This window comes from Oncorhynchus kisutch, linkage group LG18, assembly GCF_002021735.2.
Source record: "Oncorhynchus kisutch isolate 150728-3 linkage group LG18, Okis_V2, whole genome shotgun sequence".
NCBI lineage: Eukaryota > Metazoa > Chordata > Actinopteri > Salmoniformes > Salmonidae > Oncorhynchus > Oncorhynchus kisutch.
The window spans coordinates 6,465,467-6,489,505 of NC_034191.2; the positions used below are offsets into that span (position 1 = coordinate 6,465,467).

The 24,039-nt window shown below is 47.8% G+C and overlaps 1 protein-coding gene across 4 annotated transcripts in view; it reads right to left on the reverse strand.

Annotated features, from left to right (window-relative positions):
* Positions 1 to 235: 235 nt before the first annotated feature.
* The window catches only part of LOC109882177 (protein-tyrosine sulfotransferase 1), a 91,361-nt gene continuing 67,557 nt past the window's right edge, over positions 236 to 24,039 (reverse strand). The window contains exons 4-6 of one of the 4 annotated variants that reach the window (XM_031795364.1): positions 2,929 to 2,979; positions 1,392 to 1,427; positions 236 to 946 (exon numbers count right to left, since the gene is read on the reverse strand). In XM_031795364.1, the coding sequence (XP_031651224.1) occupies positions 905 to 946; positions 1,392 to 1,427; positions 2,929 to 2,979 (129 nt within the window). In that variant the 3' untranslated portion in view covers positions 236 to 904. Of the gene's footprint in view, positions 947 to 1,391; positions 1,561 to 2,928; positions 2,980 to 24,039 lie in introns of all 4 variants that reach the window. The other 3 variants (XM_031795362.1, XM_031795366.1, XM_031795363.1) reach the window with 3 other exon arrangements.

The following is a 24,039-nucleotide window of genomic DNA, read 5'->3' on the forward strand; positions in this document are numbered from 1 at the left end:
TAGGTGACGTTTGTAGTGGCTGTTTACAGTAAACTGAAATATGGATTCCATTCTCCCCTGACCCATAGACTACTTTCAGTCTGAGGAACCGTCAAGTTGTCAAATTTGTATTTTCCCCTGTCTTCCTCAGCTGAAACCCAGTTTTTTTTTTTTTCTCCCTTCATTGCCGTGGTTTACGGCCGTTTACCACCCTCTTTCATAATTCATCATACCATCTCCATTAAAAAAAAACACGTTACAAAATGCCATCTTTATCACTGTCAATACTTAACTAGGATCTTGTACATCACAGTACCCATGGAATTGTACGATACAAAAGGCATGAAAAAACAAAAACTTTAAAATACATATAGCATCTTCAAAAAGCTAAATTTCATCTATAAATACTGTACTTTTTTAAAGATTTACATTTAAAGTCCACTGTAGTTTCTTACAACAGAATCACAGATTTTTTTTTTATATAGCCAGAAGAAAACCATAAAAAACTACAAATCCAGATGAGCATGGTGTGACAAGAATAGTGTTGCAAAATTCTGCAAACTTTCCCTCAAATTTCAAAATGTTTTCCAGAAATCCTAGTTGTAGGATTATAGATTTCTTGCTGAACTCCGGAATCTTCTGGAAAAATCTAGGAATCTTTTGAAATTTGCCAGAATTTTGCAGCCCTAGACGAGAAAGAAACATAACATAACATCAACATTTTCTGGTCACCATTTTAGTGACAAAACACATCATTAGTTTACAGTACAACATCGAAGGCCAAAAGAGTTCTCCAAGCCAAGGTGGTCCGGTCCCCACTGACACAGGCTAACGTGTGTGTGTGTGTGTGTGTGTGTGTGAGGAAAGCGGTTATATCAAGTCGTGTCCATGGAAGAGCACGAAGGTCCAAAAGATGATGTTGAGTTTATTGGATATCTTCCTCTGTCCATCGCTGCCTAGTCTGGCTCTAAAACACACACACAAAACACAGAGTTAGAAGTCTCACACAGACAGACAATGTATTTCACAAATCAGATGAAAAACTACCAGAAAGATTATGAATTCATCCCACGTGGAACCCTATTCCCTATGCCAGCAGCATACCACCCTGCATCCCACTGCTGGCTTGCTTTAAGCAGGGTTGGTCCCTGGATGGGAGACCAGATGCTGCTGGAAGTGGTGTTGGAGGACCAGTAGGGGTCACTCTTTTCTTCTGGCCATTTTTTGTTTTACTCAAGGAGAAGTTTGGGAAAAAGTATTTTAAGTAAAGCATCTATGGTGAGGGCTGGATCGATTAAGGGTGTCCCCCTAAAAGGCCTGTTTCCTATGTAGTGCATCACTTTAGATCAGGACCCAGATAGGGAATATGGTGCCATTTGGGACTGAAGATTCAATTGGGTTATGCTACCCACCTGTGGCGGGTTAGGTTTCTCTGGAGTCTTCTGAAGCTGGAGAGAAGAAGAAGAAGATAGACTTGTTAAGACTTGTGGGCATTATGGGAATTCTCTGGTCTGGAAGAGAAGGATGGTTCATCTGCTTCTCCCCTAACTGGGGTGTAGGTTTCTCTGGAGTCTTCTGAAGCTAGAGAGAGAAGATGGGCATTATGGGACTTCTCTGGTCTGGGACTGGAGTAGGATGGTGCATTATGGGACTTCTCTGGTCTGGGACTGGAGTAGGAGGGATGGTGCATTATGGGACTTCTCTGGTCTGGGACTGGAGTAGGATGGTGCATTATGGGACTTCTCTGGTCTGGGACTGGAGTAGGAGGGATGGTGCATTATGGGACTTCTCTGGTCTGGGACTGGAGTAGGATGGTCCATTATGGGACTTCTCTGGTCTGGGACTGGAGTAGGAGGGATGGTGCATTATGGGACTTCTCTGGTCTGGGACTGGAGTAGGATGGTGCATTATGGGACTTCTCTGGTCTGGGACTGGAGGAGGAGGGATGGTGCATTATGGGAATTCTCTGGTCTGGGACTGGAGTAGGAGGGATGGTGCATTATGGGAATTCTCTGGTCTGGGACTGGAGTAGGAGGGATGGTGCCTTATGGGAATTCTCTGGTCTGGGACTGGAGTAGGAGGGATGGTGCCTTATGGGAATTCTCTGGTCTGGGACTGGAGTAGGAGGGATGGTGCCTTATGGGAATTCTCTGGTCTGGGACTGGAGTAGGAGGGATGGTGCCTTATGGGAATTCTCTGGTCTGGGACTGGAGTAGGAGGGATGGTGCCTTATGGGAATTCTCTGGTCTGGGACTGGAGTAGGAGGGATGGTGCCTTATGGGAATTCTCTGGTCTGGGACTGGAGTAGGAGGGATGGTGCCTTATGGGAATTCTCTGGTCTGGGACTGGAGTAGGAGGGATGGTGCCTTATGGGAATTCTCTGGTCTGGGACTGGAGTAGGAGGGATGGTGCATTATGGGACTGTGTGTTGTAAATCAACGTTTGTGTCAAAAAGTATGAACTGTTGAAAGAAGTCAAATTCATCATGGCTCTGCGCAACAACAACAACAACAACAACAACAACAACACTTCACAGAATCAGTGTTCACAAGCTGCGTTGCTGGCAGCATGTCGTGTGTGCTTGCTGTCGCACGGTGGCAGTAGAACTCTTCCCCCCCCAAAAAACAACACATCAGTTCAGTGACAAATCAAAAAAAGGACCAACAGGAGACAGACAATGTGGTTAAAACCGTTGCATGTGAGAGGAAGTGTTCCTAAAAAGACGAACACAAAAGGTGAGAAATGAGCCCGGAGAACAACAGTCTAGACTACAGTACAACAGACAGAAAAACTTAGTCATAGACAGCACGACAACAAAAAACGAGACGAGAAATTCATGGAAAAAGCAGATGGAAAATTGTAACCAGATTTCCAATGAACAGCGGCCACCATTTTGCCACTAGTATAGATAGCTGCAGAACATAACTACAGGCAGAATAGTTACTGTACCTGAGATTGTTCTCTTAGAAACTCAGGTAGCTGAAATTCACCTTTAAAGACCTGGAGAAAAAAAGGACTGGGTTTAGAGGCTAGGTAACATTTAAAGTCCTGGGAACACAAATGACTGGGTTTAGAGGCTAGGTAATATTTTAAGGCCTGGGAACACAAAGGCCTGGGTTTAGAGGCTAGGTAACATTTAAAGGCCTGGGTTTAGAGGCTAGGTAACATTTAAAGGCCTGGGTTTAGAGGCTAGGTAACATTTAAAGAGCTGGGTTTAGAGGCTAGGTAACATTTAAAGGCCTGGGAACATTTAAAGGACTGGGTTTAGAGGCTAGGTAACATTTAAAGGCCTGGGAACACAAAGGACTGGGTTCAGAGGCTAGGTAACATTTAAAGGCCTGGGTTCAGAGGCTAGGTAACATTTAAAGGCCTGGGAACACAAATGACTGGGTTTAGAGGCTAGGTAACATTCAAAGGCCTGTGAACACGAATGACTGGGTTTAGAGGCTAGGTAACATTGAAAGGCCTGTGAACACGAATGACTGGGTTTAGAGGCTAGGTAACATTTAAAGGCCTGGGAACACAAAGGCCTGGGTTCAGAGGCTAGGTAACATTTAAAGGCCTGGGAACACAAAGGCCTGGGTTCAGAGGCTAGGTAACATTTAAAGGCCTGGGTTTAGAGGCTAGGTAACATTTAAAGTCCAGGGAACACAAAGGCCTGGGTTTAGAGGCTAGGTAACATTCAAAGGCCTGTGAACACGAATGACTGGGTTTAGAGGCTAGGTAACATTCAAAGACCTGTGAACACGAATGACTGGGTTTAGAGGCTAGGTAACATTTAAAGACTTGGGTTCAGAGGCTAGGTAACATTTAAAGGCCTGGGAACACAAAGGCCTGGGTTCAGAGGTAAGTTATGTAAAGGGACACATGGGCAGAAGATCCAGATCTCCAGACCTTCAATCTCTATCCAACTACAGATCTAGTGCAAACCAAAACTAAAGATTATGTGACTTAAAACCCTGATGAAACCGAAGGGCTGAAACATGTTGGTTTTGACTTTAAACAACAAAGAAGCATTTTCATCAACTTCCACCGTTCTCAAAGAGTTGCCAAATATCCTCTTTACCTAAGATGATTCGACTCCACGTGATTCAAACGTTCTCCTGTTACCTTGCAATCAGTTATAACGCAGCCTCGGCTCTAGCGTCAATGTATCAATGTGTCCACTTCCTCTCACTAAGTCCAGCAGGATGAGCTAAGAGCAGCGTAGCTTTAACACTGCTGTTCTGATTGACTGGTATGTGTTTTTTTCCATGGCTAAGGAAACAATGAGAGTCTCCTTCGACAGGTCTGGCTAAGGACACATTGACAGTCTCCTTCGACAGGTCTGGCTAAGGACACATTGCCAGTCTCCTTCGACAGGTCTGGCTAAGGACACATTGCCAGTCTCCTTCGACAGGTCTGGCTCAGGACACATTGCCAGTCTCCTTCGACAGGTCTGGCTCAGGAAACATTGCCAGTCTCCTTCGACAGGTCTGGCTCAGGAAACATTGCCAGTCTCCTTCGACAGGTCTGGCTCAGGAAACATTGCCAGTCTCCTTCGACAGGTCTGGCTCAGGAAACATTGCCAGTCTCCTTCGACAGGTCTGGCTCAGGAAACATTGCCAGTCTCCTTCGACAGGTCTGGCTCAGGAAACATTGCCAGTCTCCTTCGACAGGTCTGGCTCAGGAAACATTGCCAGTCTCCTTCGACAGGTCTGGCTCAGGAAACATTGCCAGTCTCCTTCGACAGGTCTGGCTCAGGAAACATTGCCAGTCTCCTTCGACAGGTCTGGCTCAGGAAACATTGCCAGTCTCCTTCGACAGGTCTGGCTCAGGAAACATTGCCAGTCTCCTTCGACAGGTCTGGCTCAGGAAACATTGCCAGTCTCCTTCGACAGGTCTGGCTCAGGAAACATTGCCAGTCTCCTTCGACAGGTCTGGCTCAGAAAACATTGCCAGTCTCCTTCGACAGGTCTGGCTCAGAAAACATTGCCAGTCTCCTTCGACAGGTCTGGCTCAGAAAACATTGCCAGTCTCCTTCGACAGGTCTGGCTCAGGAAACATTGCCAGTCTCCTTCGACAGGTCTGGCTCAGGAAACATTGCCAGTCTCCTTCGACAGGTCTGGCTCAGGAAACATTGCCAGTCTCCTTCGACAGGTCTGGCTCAGGAAACATTGACAGTCTCCTTCGACAGGTCTGGCTCAGAAATCATTGCCAGTCTCCGGAGACAGGTCTGGCTCAGGAAACATTGACAGTCTCCTGAGACAGGTCTTGGCATGTTAGTGACTTAGAAGCTCAGTATTCAGTACACATGTAAGTAAATCCTTCCCCCCGTCTCAACGACGGGGAGAGTGTTTAACTGAGGACTTGTCACAGTATTCAGAGATGACAATAGAGAGAGAAGAGAGAGAGAGGAAGAGAAGAGAGAGCGAGAGAAGAGAAGAGAAAGAGAGCAAGAGAAGAGAGAGAGAGAGACAAGAGAGAGGAAGAGAAGCGAGAGAGAAAAGAGTGCGAGGAGTTGGCCAGCACCGAAGCCCAGAACAGCAAAGGCAGGGGGAAGAGAAAGAGGCAGACAGACTAGAGAAAGACAGACAGACAGTATACAGAGAGACAGACTACAGAGAGTGGAGGAGAGAGCATAAGAGTGACAGAGCCACAGAGAGAGGGAGAGATGGGCATGAATGGGTTACGGTTATCCTGTTCACATACAGTAGGAAGCAGCCAACATGTCGACATCTGGCTGACGGAGCATTTCAAAGGACTGTGTCCACAGAGGGACAACATCAGAGAGAGAGGATGCCGATAAGGAGAGAGAGGAGGGAGAGAGATAGGGAGAAAAGGAGAGAGATAGGGAGAGAAGGAGAGAGAGAAGGAGAGAGAGGAGGGGAGAAGGGGAGAGAGGAGGGGAGAAGGGAAGAGAAGAAAGGAGGGTCAGTGTCCTTAAACAGGGTCAGAGTGACCTCATATCCTGGCTTTCACTACTGGCTTTGCAGTGTGTGTGTGTGCATTGCTATGTCTCGGCTGGTCGCACGGCCTCATTCTAAGATGAAGACTCTCCTGTCTTAGATAAACTCTTGGCCTACGAGATGAAGACTCTCCTGTCCTAGATAAACAACTAGCCCAGGAGATGAAGACTCTCCTGTCTAGATAAACTCCTGGCCCATGAGATGAAGACTCTCCTGCCTTAGATAAACTCCTGGCCCAGGAGATGAAGACTCTCCTGTCCTAGATAAACAACTAGCCCAGGAGATGAAGACTCTCCTGTCCTAGATAAACAACTAGCCCAGGAGATGAAGACTCTCCTGTCCTAGATAAACAACTAGCCCAGGAGATGAAGACTCTCCTGTCTAGATAAACTCCTGGCCCAGGAGACGAAGGATTCTTATCACTTCTTCATCCAAATACAGTGAGAGAGGAAGAGGGGTAGTTCTGAGTAGCTAGACATGACAGAGAGAGAGGAGGTAGTTCTGAGTTGCTAGACATGACAGAGAGAGACGAGGTAGTTCTGAGTAGCTAGACATGACAGAGAGGAGGTAGTTCTGAGTAGCTAGACATGACGGACAGAGAGGAGGTAGTTCTGAGTAGCTAGACATGACGGACAGAGAGGAGGTAGTTCTGAGTAGCTAGACACGACAGAGAGGAGGTAGCTCTGAGTAGCTAGACACAACAGACAGACATGAGGTAGTTATGAGTAGCTAGACACGACAGACAGAGAGGAGGTAGTTCTGAGTAGCTAGACACGACAGACCGACATGAGGTAGTTCTGAGTAGCTAGACACGACAGATAGACATGAGGTAGTTCTGAGTAGTTAGACACGACAGACAGACATGAGGTAGTTCTGAGTAGCTAGACACGACAGAGAGGAGGTAGTTCTGAGTAGCTAGACATGACAGAGAGGAGGTAGTTCTGAGTAGCTAGACACGACAGACCGACATGAGGTAGTTCTGAGTAGCTAGACACGACAGACCGACATGAGGTAGTTCTGAGTAGCTAGACACGACGGACAGGAGGTAGTTCTGAGTAGCTAGACACGACAGACAGGAGGTAGTTCTGAGTAGCTAGACACGACGGACAGGAGGTAGATCTGAGTAGCTAGACATGACAGACAGACATGAGGTAGTTCTGAGTAGCTAGACACGACAGAGAGGAGGTAGTTCTGAGTAGCTAGACACGACAGAGAGGAGGTAGTTCTGAGTAGCTAGACATGACAGACAGACATGAGGTAGTTCTGAGTAGCTAGACATGACAGACAGAGAGGAGGTAGTTCTGAGTAGCTAGACACGACAGACAGAGAGCGTTAACAAACTCTTATGAACATGGTTCCAAACTAGAACACAACACTGTCTGCTTTTCCATATGTTCTGGTGTGTTACTGTACTGAACAGAACCCTGCGTCAGGCTGTGACCAGGGAGGTGTGTGTGTTACTGTACTGAACAGAACCCTGCGTCAGGCTGTGACCAGGGAGGTGTGTGTGTGTTACTGTACTGAACAGAACCCTGCGTCAGGCTGTGACCAGGGAGGTGTGTGTGTGTTACTGTACTGAACAGAATCCTGCATCAGGCTGTGACCAGGGAGGTGTGTGTGTGTTACTGTACTGAACAGAACCCTGCGTCAGGCTGTGACCAGGGAGGTGTGTGTGTGTGTTACTGTACTGAACAGAACCCTGCATCAGGCTGTGACCAGGGAGGTGTGTGTGTGTTACTGTACTGAACAGAACCCTGCGTCAGGCTGTGACCAGGGAGGTGTGTGTGTGTTACTGTACTGAACAGAACCCTGCGTCAGGCTGTGACCAGGGAGGTGTGTGTGTGTTACTGTACTTAACAGAACCCTGCGTCAGGCTGTGACCAGGGAGGTGTGTGTGTGTTACTGTACTGAACAGAACCCTGCGTCAGGCTGTGACCAGGGAGGTGTGTGGGTGTTACTGTACTTAACAGAACACTGCGTCAGGCTGTGACCAGGGAGGTGTGTGTGTGTTACTGTACTTAACAGAACCCTGCGTCAGGCTGTGACCAGGGAGGTGTGTGTGTGTTACTGTACTTAACAGAACCCTGCGTCAGGCTGTGACCAGGGAGGTGTGTGTGTGTTACTGTACTTAACAGAACCCTGCATAAGGCTGTGACCAGGATGCTCTGAGAGGAGAGGTCATACTTCAGGGAGAGTCACAGAAGAGCTCTACTTCTCAAACCACCACAGGCTTGGCCTGCTAGATGGATTTCTCTGAGCCAGCCATGAGGCTGGAGCCGCCTGGTGTTGCCCTGCCCTTAGGCTCCCTGTGGGTGTGGCTGCTTGACTGTCTTAGTTGGTGCCTGGTAATGCCCAAATAGCACCCTATGGTTGGGATATATCCTGGAACTGTACCCTGGGTGAGGCTTTGCCACAGTGGAATATATCTCTCCCTCTCTTCCCTCCCCCTCTCTCTTCCCTCCCTCCCTCTCTTCCCTCCCTCTCTCTCTTCCCTCCCTCTCTCTCTTCCCTCCCTCTCTCTCTTCCCTCCCTCTCTCTCTTCCCTCCCTCTCTCTCTTCCCTCCCTCTCTCTCTTCCCTCCCTCTCTCTCTTCCCTCCCTCTCTCTCTTCCCTCCCCCCCTCTCTTCCCTCCCTCTCTCTCTTCCCTCCCTCTCTCTCTTCCCTCCCTCTCTCTCTTCCCTCCCTCTCTCTCTTCCTCCCTCTCTCTCTCTCTCTTCACTCCCTCTCTCTCTTCCCTCCCTCTCTCTTCCCTCCCTCTCTCTCTCTTCCCTCTCTCTCTCTCCCTCTCCCTCTCTTCCTCCCTCTCTCCCTTCCCTCCCTCTCTTCCCTCCCTCTCTTCCCTCCCTCTCTTCCCTCCCTCTCCCCCCCCTCTCTCTTCCCTCCCTCTCTCTCTTCCCTCCCTCTCTCTCTTCCCTCCCTCTCTTCCCTCCCCCCTCCCACACAACCCAGGCGATTTCATCAAACTCTAGTTATCATTCCTGAGAAGTGATGAGGAAAAAGAGGAAAATCAAACCGCTGACTTTACCCTGAGGCCAGTAACCAAGGGCTGAGATATTGACCCTGAGGCCAGTAACCAAGGGCTGAGATATTGACCCTGAGGCCAGTAACCAAGGGCTGAGATATTGACCCTGAGGCCAGTAACCAAGGGCTGAGATATTGACCCTGAGGCCAGTAACCAAGGGCTGAGATATTGACCCTGAGGCCAGTAACCAAGGGCTGAGATATTGACCCTGAGGCCAGTAACCAAGGGCTGAGATATTGACCCTGAGGCCAGTAACCAAGGGCTGAGATATTTACCCTGAGGCCAGTAACCAAGGGCTGAGATATTGACCCTGAGGCCAGTAACCAAGGGCTGAGATATTGACCCTGAGGCCAGTAACCAAGGGCTGAGATATTGACCCTGAGGCCAGTAACCAAGGGCTGAGATATTGACCCTGAGGCCAGTAACCAAGGGCTGAGATATTGACCCTGAGGCCAATAACCAAGGGCTGAGATATTGACCCTGAGGCCAGTAACCAAGGGCTGAGATATTGACCCTGAGGCCAGTAACCAAGGGCTGAGATATTGACCCTGAGGCCAGTAACCAAGGGCTGAGATATTGACCCTGAGGCCAGTAACCAAGGGCTGAGATATTGACCCTGAGGCCAGTAACCAAGGGCTGAGATATTGACCCTGAGGCCAGTAACCAAGGGCTGAGATATTTACCCTGAGGCCAATAACCAAGGGCTGAGATATTGACCCTGAGGCCAATAACCAAGGGCTGAGATATTGACCCTGAGGCCAGTAACCAAGGGCTGAGATATTGACCCTGAGGCCAGTAACCAAGGGCTGAGATATTGACCCTGAGGCCAGTAACCAAGGGCTGAGATATTGACCCTGAGGCCAGTAACCAAGGGCTGAGATATTGACCCTGAGGCCAGTAACCAAGGGCTGAGATATTGACCCTGAGGCCAGTAACCAAGGGCTGAGATATTGACCCTGAGGCCAGTAACCAAGGGCTGAGATATTGACCCTGAGGCCAGTAACCAAGGGCTGAGATATTGACCCTGAGGCCAGTAACCAAGGGCTGAGATATTGACCCTGAGGCCAGTAACCAAGGGCTGAGATATTGACCCTGAGGCCACTAACCAAGGGCTGAGATATTGACCCTGAGGCCAGTAACCAAGGGCTGAGATATTGACCCTGAGGCCAGTAACCATGGGCTGAGATATTTACCCTGAGGCCAATAACCAAGGGCTGAGATATTGACCCTGAGGCCAGTAACCAAGGGCTGAGATATTGACCCTGAGGCCAGTAACCGAGGGCTGAGATATTGACCCTGAGGCCAATAACCGAGGGCTGAGATATTGACCCTGAGGCCAGTAACCGAGGGCTGAGATATTTACCCTGAGGCCAGTAACCGAGGGCTGAGATATTTACCCTGAGGCCAATAACCAAGGGCTGAGATATTGACCCTGAGGCCAGTAACCAAGGGCTGAGATATTGACCCTGAGGCCACTAACCAAGGGCTGAGATATTGACCCTGAGGCCAGTAACCAAGGGCTGAGATATTGACCCTGAGGCCAGTAACCATGGGCTGAGATATTTACCCTGAGGCCAATAACCAAGGGCTGAGATATTGACCCTGAGGCCAGTAACCAAGGGCTGAGATATTGACCCTGAGGCCAGTAACCAAGGGCTGAGATATTGACCCTGAGGCCAGTAACCAAGGGCTGAGATATTGACCCTGAGGCCAGTAACCAAGGGCTGAGATATTGACCCTGAGGCCAGTAACCAAGGGCTGAGATATTGACCCTGAGGCCAGTAACCAAGGGCTGAGATATTGACCCTGAGGCCAGTAACCAAGGGCTGAGATATTGACCCTGAGGCCAGTAACCAAGGGCTGAGATATTGACCCTGAGGCCACTAACCAAGGGCTGAGATATTGACCCTGAGGCCAGTAACCAAGGGCTGAGATATTGACCCTGAGGCCAGTAACCATGGGCTGAGATATTTACCCTGAGGCCAATAACCAAGGGCTGAGATATTGACCCTGAGGCCAGTAACCAAGGGCTGAGATATTGACCCTGAGGCCAGTAACCGAGGGCTGAGATATTGACCCTGAGGCCAATAACCGAGGGCTGAGATATTGACCCTGAGGCCAGTAACCGAGGGCTGAGATATTTACCCTGAGGCCAGTAACCGAGGGCTGAGATATTTACCCTGAGGCCAATAACCAAGGGCTGAGATATTGACCCTGAGGCCAGTAACCAAGGGCTGAGATATTGACCCTGAGGCCACTAACCAAGGGCTGAGATATTGACCCTGAGGCCAGTAACCAAGGGCTGAGATATTGACCCTGAGGCCAGTAACCATGGGCTGAGATATTTACCCTGAGGCCAATAACCAAGGGCTGAGATATTGACCCTGAGGCCAGTAACCAAGGGCTGAGATATTGACCCTGAGGCCAGTAACCAAGGGCTGAGATATTGACCCTGAGGCCAGTAACCAAGGGCTGAGATATTGACCCTGAGGCCAGTAACCAAGGGCTGAGATATTGACCCTGAGGCCAGTAACCAAGGGCTGAGATATTGACCCTGAGGCCAATAACCAAGGGCTGAGATATTGACCCTGAGGCCAGTAACCAAGGGCTGAGATATTTACCCTGAGGCCAGTAACCAAGGGCTGAGATATTTACCCTGAGGCCAATAACCAAGGGCTGAGATATTGACCCTGAGGCCAGTAACCAAGGGCTGAGATATTGACCCTGAGGCCAATAACCAAGGGCTGAGATATTGACCCTGAGGCCAGTAACCAAGGGCTGAGATATTGACCCTGAGGCCAGTAACCAAGGGCTGAGATATTGACCCTGAGGCCAATAACCAAGGGCTGAGATATTGACCCTGAGGCCAGTAACCAAGGGCTGAGATATTGACCCTGAGGCCAGTAACCAAGGGCTGAGATATTGACCCTGAGGCCAATAACCAAGGGCTGAGGTATTGACCCTGAGGCGAGTAACCAAGGGCTGAGATATTTACCCTGAGGCCAGTAACCAAGGGCTGAGATATTTACCCTGAGGCCAATAACCAAGGGCTGAGATATTGACCCTGAGGCCAGTAACCAAGGGCTGAGATATTGACCCTGAGGCCAGTAACCAAGGGCTGAGATATTGACCCTGAGGCCAGTAACCAAGGGCTGAGATATTGACCCTGAGGCCAGTAACCAAGGGCTGAGATATTGACCCTGAGGCCAGTAACCAAGGGCTGAGATATTGACCCTGAGGCCAGTAACCAAGGGCTGAGATACTGACCCTGAGGCCAGTAACCAAGGGCTGAGATATTGACCCTGAGGCCAGTAACCAAGGGCTGAGATATTGACCCTGAGGCCAGTAACCAAGGGCTGAGATATTGACCCTGAGGCCAGTAACCAAGGGCTGAGATATTGACCCTGAGGCCAGTAACCAAGGGCTGAGATATTGACCCTGAGGCCAGTAACCAAGGGCTGAGATATTGACCCTGAGGCCAGTAACCAAGGGCTGAGATATTGACCCTGAGGCCAGTAACCAAGGGCTGAGATATTGACCCTGAGGCCAATAACCAAGGGCTGAGATATTGACCCTGAGGCCAGTAACCAAGGGCTGAGATATTGACCCTGAGGCCAGTAACCAAGGGCTGAGATATTGACCCTGAGGCCAGTAACCAAGGGCTGAGATATTGACCCTGAGGCCAGTAACCAAGGGCTGAGATATTGACCCTGAGGCCAGTAACCGAGGGCTGAGATATTGACCCTGAGGCCAATAACCGAGGGCTGAGATATTGACCCTGAGGCCAGTAACCGAGGGCTGAGATATTTACCCTGAGGCCAGTAACCGAGGGCTGAGATATTTACCCTGAGGCCAATAACCAAGGGCTGAGATATTGACCCTGAGGCCAGTAACCAAGGGCTGAGATATTGACCCTGAGGCCACTAACCAAGGGCTGAGATATTGACCCTGAGGCCAGTAACCAAGGGCTGAGATATTGACCCTGAGGCCAGTAACCATGGGCTGAGATATTTACCCTGAGGCCAATAACCAAGGGCTGAGATATTGACCCTGAGGCCAGTAACCAAGGGCTGAGATATTGACCCTGAGGCCAGTAACCAAGGGCTGAGATATTGACCCTGAGGCCAGTAACCAAGGGCTGAGATATTGACCCTGAGGCCAGTAACCAAGGGCTGAGATATTGACCCTGAGGCCAATAACCAAGGGCTGAGATATTGACCCTGAGGCCAGTAACCAAGGGCTGAGATATTTACCCTGAGGCCAGTAACCAAGGGCTGAGATATTTACCCTGAGGCCAATAACCAAGGGCTGAGATATTGACCCTGAGGCCAGTAACCAAGGGCTGAGATATTGACCCTGAGGCCAATAACCAAGGGCTGAGATATTGACCCTGAGGCCAGTAACCAAGGGCTGAGATATTGACCCTGAGGCCAGTAACCAAGGGCTGAGATATTGACCCTGAGGCCAATAACCAAGGGCTGAGGTATTGACCCTGAGGCGAGTAACCAAGGGCTGAGATATTTACCCTGAGGCCAGTAACCAAGGGCTGAGATATTTACCCTGAGGCCAATAACCAAGGGCTGAGATATTGACCCTGAGGCCAGTAACCAAGGGCTGAGATATTGACCCTGAGGCCAGTAACCAAGGGCTGAGATATTGACCCTGAGGCCAGTAACCAAGGGCTGAGATATTGACCCTGAGGCCAGTAACCAAGGGCTGAGATATTGACCCTGAGGCCAGTAACCAAGGGCTGAGATATTGACCCTGAGGCCAGTAACCAAGGGCTGAGATACTGACCCTGAGGCCAGTAACCAAGGGCTGAGATATTGACCCTGAGGCCAGTAACCAAGGGCTGAGATATTGACCCTGAGGCCAGTAACCAAGGGCTGAGATATTGACCCTGAGGCCAGTAACCAAGGGCTGAGATATTGACCCTGAGGCCAGTAACCAAGGGCTGAGATATTGACCCTGAGGCCAGTAACCAAGGGCTGAGATATTGACCCTGAGGCCAGTAACCAAGGGCTGAGATATTGACCCTGAGGCCAGTAACCAAGGGCTGAGATATTGACCCTGAGGCCAATAACCAAGGGCTGAGATATTGACCCTGAGGCCAGTAACCAAGGGCTGAGATATTGACCCTGAGGCCAGTAACCAAGGGCTGAGATATTGACCCTGAGGCCAGTAACCAAGGGCTGAGATATTGACCCTGAGGCCAGTAACCAAGGGCTGAGATATTGACCCTGAGGCCAGTAACCAAGGGCTGAGATATTGACCCTGAGGCCAGTAACCAAGGGCTGAGATATTTACCCTGAGGCCAATAACCAAGGGCTGAGATATTGACCCTGAGGCCAGTAACCAAGGGCTGAGATATTGACCCTGAGGCCAGTAACCAAGGGCTGAGATATTGACCCTGAGGCCAGTAACCAAGGGCTGAGATATTGACCCTGAGGCCAGTAACCAAGGGCTGAGATATTGACCCTGAGGCCAGTAACCAAGGGCTGAGATATTGACCCTGAGGCCAGTAACCAAGGGCTGAGATATTGACCCTGAGGCCAGTAACCAAGGGCTGAGATATTGACCCTGAGGCCAGTAACCAAGGGCTGAGATATTGACCCTGAGGCCAGTAACCAAGGGCTGAGATATTGACCCTGAGGCCAGTAACCAAGGGCTGAGATATTGACCCTGAGGCCAGTAACCAAGGGCTGAGATATTGACCCTGAGGCCAGTAACCAAGGGCTGAGATATTGACCCTGAGGCCAGTAACCAAGGGCTGAGATATTGACCCTGAGGCCAGTAACCAAGGGCTGAGATATTGACCCTGAGGCCAGTAACCAAGGGCTGAGATATTGACCCTGAGGCCAGTAACCAAGGGCTGAGATATTGACCCTGAGGCCAATAACCAAGGGCTGAGATATTGACCCTGAGGCGAGTAACCAAGGGCTGAGATATTGACCCTGAGGCGAGTAACCAATGGCTGAGATATTTACCCTGAGGCCAGTAACCAAGGGATGAGATATTTACCCTGAGGCCAATAACCAAGGGCTGAGATATTTACCCTGAGGCCAATAACCAAGGGCTGAGATATTGACCCTGAGGCCAGTAACCAAGGGCTGAGATATTGACCCTGAGGCCAATAACCAAGGGCTGAGATATTGACCCTGAGGCGAGTAACCAAGGGCTGAGATATTTACCCTGAGGCCAGTAACCAAGGGCTGAGATATTTACCCTGAGGCCAATAACCAAGGGCTGAGATATTGACCCTGAGGCCAGTAACCAAGGGCTGAGATATTGACCCTGAGGCCAATAACCAAGGGCTGAGATATTGACCCTGAGGCGAGTAACCAAGGGCTGAGATATTTACCCTGAGGCCAGTAACCAAGGGCTGAGATATTTACCCTGAGGCCAATAACCAAGGGCTGAGATATTGACCCTGAGGCCAGTAACCAAGGGCTGAGATATTGACCCTGAGGCCAGTAACCAAGGGCTGAGATATTTACCCTGAGGCCAGTAACCAAGGGCTGAGATATTGACCCTGAGGCCAGTAACCAAGGGCTGAGATATTGACCCTGAGGCCAGTAACCAAGGGCTGAGATATAGATCTGAAGTCAACTATTTACACATGAAACCCTGACGCAAACCAGCTCTGACAAAAACTCCACAACGAACGCTGACCATGGGCAGTCAATCACCTGCTGGGTGTCGACGAACGCTGGCGATTCAACATGTAGAATAGTCAGGAAGTTAACAGAAAATGGACATCCAGTGTTCTGTGGTCAGACGCGTTGCTTTGAGTCGTTTACGGCTGCACCGACGCCATTGACCGCTCAGGGTTCCAATCACCAAATGGGTCGCTGCGTATTGACAACGGGACACCATAGGTTCATAAGGTTTCTTTCCATTCATTCTCAACCTCATCATCATGGTCTTCTCAGTGTTGCTTTGGAGCGGGCGGGGAGACCAGAGAACATATGGATCTCTTTGTCATCATGGATCAGAGACCATGCTAAGCCACTTAAAAGATATTGATTGTGTCTTTGGAGCTCATCCAGGAGTCAATCATTTACATTTAGGAACGACGCCAGAAGTGACATTTAGGAATGGAACGGGACCAGGAGTTACATTTAGGAGCGGGACCAGGAGTTACATTTAGGAGTGGAACGGGACCAGAAGTTACATTTAGGAACGGAACGGGACCAGAAGTTACATTTAGGAGCGGGACCAGGAGTTACATTTAGGAACGGGACCAGAAGTTACATTTAGGAACGGGACCAGAAGTGACATTTAGGAACGGGACCAGAAGTGACATTTAGGAGTGGAACGGGACCAGAAGTTACATTTAGGAACGGAACGGGACCAGAAGTTACATTTAGGAACGGAACGGGACCAGGAGTTACATTTAGGAACGGGACCAGAAGTTACATTTAGGAATGGAACGGGCCGACTCTTTTCTCTGTGTATATCAATGATGTTGCTCTTGCTGCGGGCGATTCCCTGATCCACCTCTACGCAGACGACACCATTCTATATACTTTCGGCCCGTCTTTGGACACTGTGCTATCTAACCTCCAAACAAGCTTCAATGCCATACAACACTCCTTCCGTGGCCTCCAACTGCTCTTAAACGCTAGTAAGACCAAATGCATGCTTTTCAACCGGTCGCTGCCTGCACCTGCATGCCCGACTAGCATCACCACCCTGGATGGTTCCGACCTAGAATATGTGGACGTCTATAAGTACCTAGGTGTCTGGCTAGACTGCAAACTCTCCTTCCAGACTCATATCAAACATCTCCAATCGAAAATCAAATCAAGAGTCGGCTTTCTATACCGCAACAAAGCCTCCTTCACTCAAGCCGCCAAGCTTACCCTAGTAAAACTGACTATCCTACCGATCCTCGACTTCGGCGATGTCATCTACAAAATGGCTTCCAACACTCTACTCAGCAAACTGGATGCAGTCTATCACAGTGCCATCCGTTTTGTCACTAAAGCACCTTATACTACCCACCACTGCGACTTGTATGCTCTAGTCGGCTGGCCCTCGCTACATATTCGTCGCCAGACCCACTGGCTCCAGGTCATCTACAAGTCTATGCTAGGTAAAGCTCCGCCTTATCTCAGCTCACTGGTCACGATGGCAACACCCATCCGTAGCACGCGCTCCAGCAGGTGTATCTCACTGATCATCCCTAAAGCCAACACCTCATTTGGCCGCCTTTCGTTCCAGTACTCTGCTGCCTGTGACTGGAACGAATTGCAAAAATCGCTGAAGTTGGAGACTTTTATCTCCCTCACCAACTTCAAACATCAGCTATCTGAGCAGCTAACCGATCGCTGCAGCTGTACATAGTCTATTGGTAAATAGCCCACCCTTTTCACCTACCTCATCCCCGTACTGTTTCTATTTATTTACTTTTCTGCTCTTCTGCACACCAATATCTCTACCTGTACATGACCATCTGATCTTTTATCACTCCAGTGTTAATCTGCAAAATTGTAATTATTTGCCTACCTCCTCATGCCTTTTGCACACATTGTATATAGACCCCCCCTTCGTTTTCTACTGTGTTATTGACTTGTTAATTGTTTACTCCATGTGTAACTCTTTGTTGTATGCTCACACTGCTATGCTTTATCTTGGCCAGGTCGCAGTTGCAAATGAGAACTTGTTCTCAACTAGCCTACCTGGTTAAATAAAGGTGTTCTCAACTAGTCTACCTGGTTAAATAAAGGTGTTCTCAACTAGCCTACCTGGTTAAATAAAGGTGAAATAAAAAAATAAAAAAATAAAAACATTTAGGAACGGGACCAGAATTTACATTTAGGAACGGGACCAGAATTTACATTTAGGAACGGGACCAGAATTTACATTTAGGAACGGGACCAGAATTTACATTTAGGAACGGGACCAGAATTTACATTTAGGAACGGGACCAGAATTTACATTTAGGAACGGGACCAGGAGTTACATTTAGGAACGGGACCAGGAGTTACATTTAGGAACGGGACCAGAATTTACATTTAGGAACGGGACCAGGAGTTACATTTAGGAACGGGACCAGAATTTACATTTAGGAACGGGACCAGGAGTTACATTTAGGAACGGGACCAGAATTTACATTTAGGAACGGGACCAGAATTTACATTTAGGAACGGGACCAGAATTTACATTTAGGAACGGGACCAGGAGTTACATTTAGGAACGGGACCAGGAGTTACATTTAGGAACGGGACCAGAATTTACATTAGGAACGGGACCAGAATTTACATTTAGGAACGGGACCAGGAGTTACATTTAGGAACGGGACCAGGAGTTACATTTAGGAACGGGACCAGGAGTTACATTTAGGAACGGGACCAGGAGTTACATTTAGGAACGGGACCAGGAGTTACATTTAGGAACGGGACCAGGAGTTACATTTAGGAACGGGACCAGGAGTTACATTTAGGAACGGGACCAGGAGTTACATTTAGGAATGGAACGGGACCAGAAGTTACATTTAGGAATGGAACGGGACCAGAAGTTACATTTAGGAATGGAACGGGACCAGAAGTTACATTTAGGAACGGGACCAGGAGTTACATTTAGGAATGGAACGGGACCAGGAGTTACATTTAGGAACGGAACCAGAAGTTACATTTAGGAACGGGACCAGAAGTTACATTTAGGAACGGGACCAGAATTTACATTTAGGAACGGGACCAGAATTTACATTTAGGAACGGGACCAGAATTTACATTTAGGAACGGGACCAGGAGTTACATTTAGGAACGGGACCAGGAGTTACATTTAGGAACGGGACCAGAATTTACATTTAGGAACGGGACCAGGAGTTACATTTAGGAACGGGACCAGGAGTTACATTTAGGAACGGGACCAGGAGTTACATTTAGGAATGGAACGGGACCAGGAGTTACATTTAGGAATGGAACGGGACCAGAAGTTACATTTAGGAATGGAACGGGACCAGAAGTTACATTTAGGAATGGAACGGGACCAGAAGTTACATTTAGGAACGGGACCAGGAGTTACATTTAGGAATGGAACGGGACCAGGAGTTACATTTAGGAACGGAACCAGAAGTTACATTTAGGAACGGGACCAGAAGTTACATTTAGGAACGGGACCAGGAGTTACATTTAGGAACGGGACCAGATGTTACATTTAGGAACGGAACGGGACCAGGAGTTACATTTAGGAACGGGACCAGGAGTTACATTTAGGAGTGGAACGGGACCAGAAGTTACATTTAGGAGTGGAACGGGACCAGGAGTTACATTTAGGAGTGGAACGGGACCAGGAGTTACATTTAGGAGTGGAACGGGACCAGAAGTTACATTTAGGAGTGGAACGGGACCAGGAGTTACATTTAGGAGTGGAACGGGACCAGAAGTTACATTTAGGAGTGGAACGGGACCAGGAGTTACATTTAGGAACGGGACCAGGAGTTACATTTAGGAACGGGACCAGGAGTTACATTTAGGAGTGGAACGGGACCAGGAGTTACATTTAGGAGTGGAACGGGACCAGGAGTTACATTTAGGAGTGGAACGGGACCAGGAGTTACATTTAGGAGTGGAACGGGACCAGAAGTTACATTTAGGAGTGGAACGGGACCAGGAGTTACATTTAGGAGTGGAACGGGACCAGGAGTTACATTTAGGAACGGGACCAGGAGTTACATTTAGGAACGGGACCAGGAGTTACATTTAGGAATGGAACGGGACCAGGAGTTACATTTAGGAACGGAACGGGACCAGGAGTTACATTTAGGAACGGAACGGGACCAGGAGTTACATTTAGGAGTGGAACGGGACCAGAAGTTACATTTAGGAGCCTGTCCGCTGATTGAGTTTGACATCCCTGGGCTAGCGTATCTATTTATGGAACTAGCTATTTATTTAGCTAAAAACATGGGAGCCTAACATTAGCTAGCTAGCTAGTTAGCTGCTGGGAGGATGCCATGTCATAGGAGATGTTGGTAAGTGAATGACTTTTTCCCCTCATGTCGTTTTTCGTTGGCTACAGCTAGAGATGCTGCAGGTGTCATTTGGTTAGCTAGCAAGAAATGAGAATCACTTTGCTAACTAGCTATGTTGAACTTCAATGACTGATATCCACAGTTAGCATCTCTTAGTTGTCAATCATATGTATTTGGCATCGATCAAAATGGGTGGGCTTGGCAGGCAGGTTCCCCATTCAGTTGTCAAAACGTGGGTTGGGACCAGCATGCATTGCCAGGCAAGCTGCAGAAGGACGAGCAGGCTACTAATTCCTCCATCGTTTATCAGGGCAATTTTGACGGCCAACTAGCTGAAAACGTTTGAGAGTGTTTATCTAAACACTCCCTCGTTAAATTTGAGCACATCTCGCTCTGGCTAACACTAGTTGTTGATTATGTGTACAACTGAGGGAGAGAGAGCCTACCATTTCATGGTTGTTTGATCAATAGGAAAGTTCCCAAATGCAAGAGGACTCCCGTGGTGTTGACATATTTGCAGACATCCATTCAGGTATATTTTGTGGCTTTTGGTGAATACGTTCCAATGATCTAAAGTCACGCTGTTGCTACTTCCTGTAAACACACAGTCCAGTTCAAAGTGAATGATGACAGGCCCTGCTTCCTGTAAACACACAGTCCAGTTCAAAGTGAATGATGACAGGCCCTGCTTCCTGTAAACACACAGTCCAGTTCAAAGTGAATGATGACAGGTCCTACTGCCTGGAAACACACAGTCCAGTTCAAAGTTTCTATCTCAAAGCCTTCAGACTATTAAACAGCCACCACTAACATTGAGTGGCTGCTGCCAACACACTGACTCAACTCCAGCCACTTTAATAATGGAAACATTGATGTAATAAATGTATCATAGCCACTTTAAACAATGCCACTTTATATAATGTTTACATACCCTACATTACTCATCTCATATCTATACACTGTACTCGATACCATCTACTGCATCTTGCCTATGCCGTTCTTTACCATCACTCATTCATATATTTTTATGTACATATTCCTCATCCCTTTACACTTGTGTGTATAAGGTAGTTGTTGTGAAATTGTTAGGTTACTCGTTGGTTATTACTGCATTGTCGGAACTAGAAGCACAAGCATTTCGCTACACTCGCATCAACATCTGCTAACCATGTGTATGTGACAAATAAAATGTGATTCGAAAGAGAATGATGTCAGGCCTGTGTGGCAAATTACTTATTTGCATATGACATTGATATGAAACAGAGGGTAAATATTTGGGATGGGGCTGCCCCCTAGGCTCTGGGCAAGTATTCAAGACCCAGGAAGAAAGAGAGCATTTCCATGTGTGGCACGGTTCCATCATATGGCGACAGTTAACATCCAGATGCAACATTAACCGAGGGGGGAATATTACTTCTAATATAGTACATCATACTTCTAATATAGTACTTCTAATATAGTACATCATACTTCTAATATACTACTTCTAATATAGTACATCATACTTCTAATATACTACTTCTAATATAGTACATCATACTTCTAATATAGTACATCATACTTCTAATATACTACTTCTAATATAGTACATCATACTTCTAATATAGTACATCATACTTCTAATATACTACTTCTAATATAGTACATCATACTTCTAATATAGTACATCATACTTCTAATATAGTACATCATACTTCTAATATACTACTTCTAATATAGTACATCATACTTCTAATATAGTACATCATACTTCTAATATACTACTTCTAATATAGTACATCATACTTCTAATATACTACTTCTAATATAGAACATCATACTTCTAATATAGTACATCATACTTCTAATATACTACTTCTAATATAGAACATCATACTTCTAATATACTACTTCTAATATAGTACATCATACTTCTAATATACTACTTCTAATATAGTACATCATACTTCTAATATACTACTTCTAATATAGTACATCATACTTCTAATATACTACTTCTAATATAGTACATCATACTTATAATATAGTACATCATACTTATAATATAGTACTTCTAATATAGAACATCATACTTCTAATATAGTACATCATACTTCTAATATAGTACATCATACTTCTAATATACTACTTCTAATATAGTACATCATACTTCTAATATAGTACTTCTAATATAGAACATCATACTTATAATATAGTACATCATACTTCTAATATACTACTTCTAATATAGTACATCATACTTCTAATATACTACTTCTAATATAGTACATCATACTTCTAATATACTACTTCTAATATAGTACATCATACTTCTAATATACTACTTCTAATATAGAACATCATACTTCTAATATAGTACATCATACTTATAATATAGTACTTCTAATATAGAACATCATACTTATAATATAGTACATCATACTTCTATTTGAAATGCATAAAGTAAAATCAGGAGTATGCCTCTACCGGTCATTCCAAGGAGACGTTCCAATTTGATTTCTCCCTGACCAATATGGCTACCAATTTCACACCATTCTGGAACTTTTCATGACATTGGGTCTATGCCTGTCTGACTTTAGCCTGTCTGTCTTTCTGTCTGTGACTATAGCCTAGCCTGCCTGTCTGTGTGTCTGTGACTATAGCCTGCCTGTCTTTCTGTCTGTGACCATAGCCTGCCTGTCTGTGACCATAGCCTGTCTGTCTGTCTGTGTCTGTGACTACAGCCCGTCTGTCTGTGTCTGTGACTACAGCCCGTCTGTCCGTCTGTGACTACAGCCCGTCTGTCCGTCTGTGACTACAGCCCGTCTGTCCGTCTGTGACTACAGCCCGTCTGTCCGTCTGTGACTACAGCCCGTCTGTCCGTCTGTGACTACAGCCCGTCTGTCCGTCTGTGACTACAGCCCGTCTGTCCGTCTGTGACTACAGCCCGTCTGTCCGTCTGTGACTACAGCCCGTCTGTCCGTCTGTGACTACAGCCCGTCTGTCCGTCTGTGACTACAGCCCGTCTGTCCGTCTGTGACTACAGCCCGTCTGTCCGTCTGTGACCACAGCCCGTCTGTCCGTCTGTGACCACAGCCCGTCTGTCCGTCTGTGACTACAGCCCGTCTGTCCATCTGTGACTACAGCCCGTCTGTCCATCTGTGACTACAGCCTGTCTGTCTGTGACTACAGCCTGTCTGTCTGTGACTACAGCCTGTCTGTCTGTGACTACAGCCTGTCTGTCTGTGACTACAGCCTGTCTGTCTGTGACTACAGCCTGTCTGTCTGTGACTACAGCCTGTCTGTCTGTGACTACAGCCTGTCTGTCTGTGACTACAGCCTATACTGGTGCGTATTTAATGTGAAGAGCGTCTGTCTAAAGCCTCTTGGAAGGAGGAGGATCACTGGTGGCGTCAAGGCGTCGCTAAGGAGAGGGATGACAACATCTCTCTTAAAAAGACATCAGGCTGTGCAGTTATGTCCCGTTACCGTGGCAACACGTTGCCAGAGAACCGCCCACGTCGCTGATACAAGAACAGAGCTAGGAGAGCCGCTTCTGGATGGTTCTCAAGGTAACCCAGGATACACACATAACACAGTTTCACTCTCTTGAACTACCTGTTATGTTTCTCTAAAACACCCACTAACAGATAGCAGCAGCAGCACCCCCCCCCACCCCTCCCTCTCCTGCGTAACCCCTTGTCTACAGGTCTGAGCTAACAGATCTACGGGTTTAATCCACATAGTGTACTGTAGCAGAGCAGGGAGGGAGGAGAGCGGGGAGGGGTGGGGAGAGAGGGAGGAGATGGAGGAGGGGGAGGGAGGAAAGGAGGCGAGGGAAGAGAGGAGAGAGGAGAGGGAGGAGGAGGGGAAAGACAGAGGAGAGCAGGAAGGGGAGGGAGGAGGGGGTCATTTAGCAGATGCTCTTATCCAGAGAGACAGTCGTGAGTACATACGTTTTCGTACTGGTCCCCGGTGGGAATCGAACCCACAACCCTGGTGTTGCAAGAACCATGCTCTACCAACACACACACTATTGTGTGGGAGAGATGGTAACTATAACCATATAGGTGAGACCAGAGACAGAGCGGGGCCTAGGGAATGTGTGTACACACACACTCCGAGACACC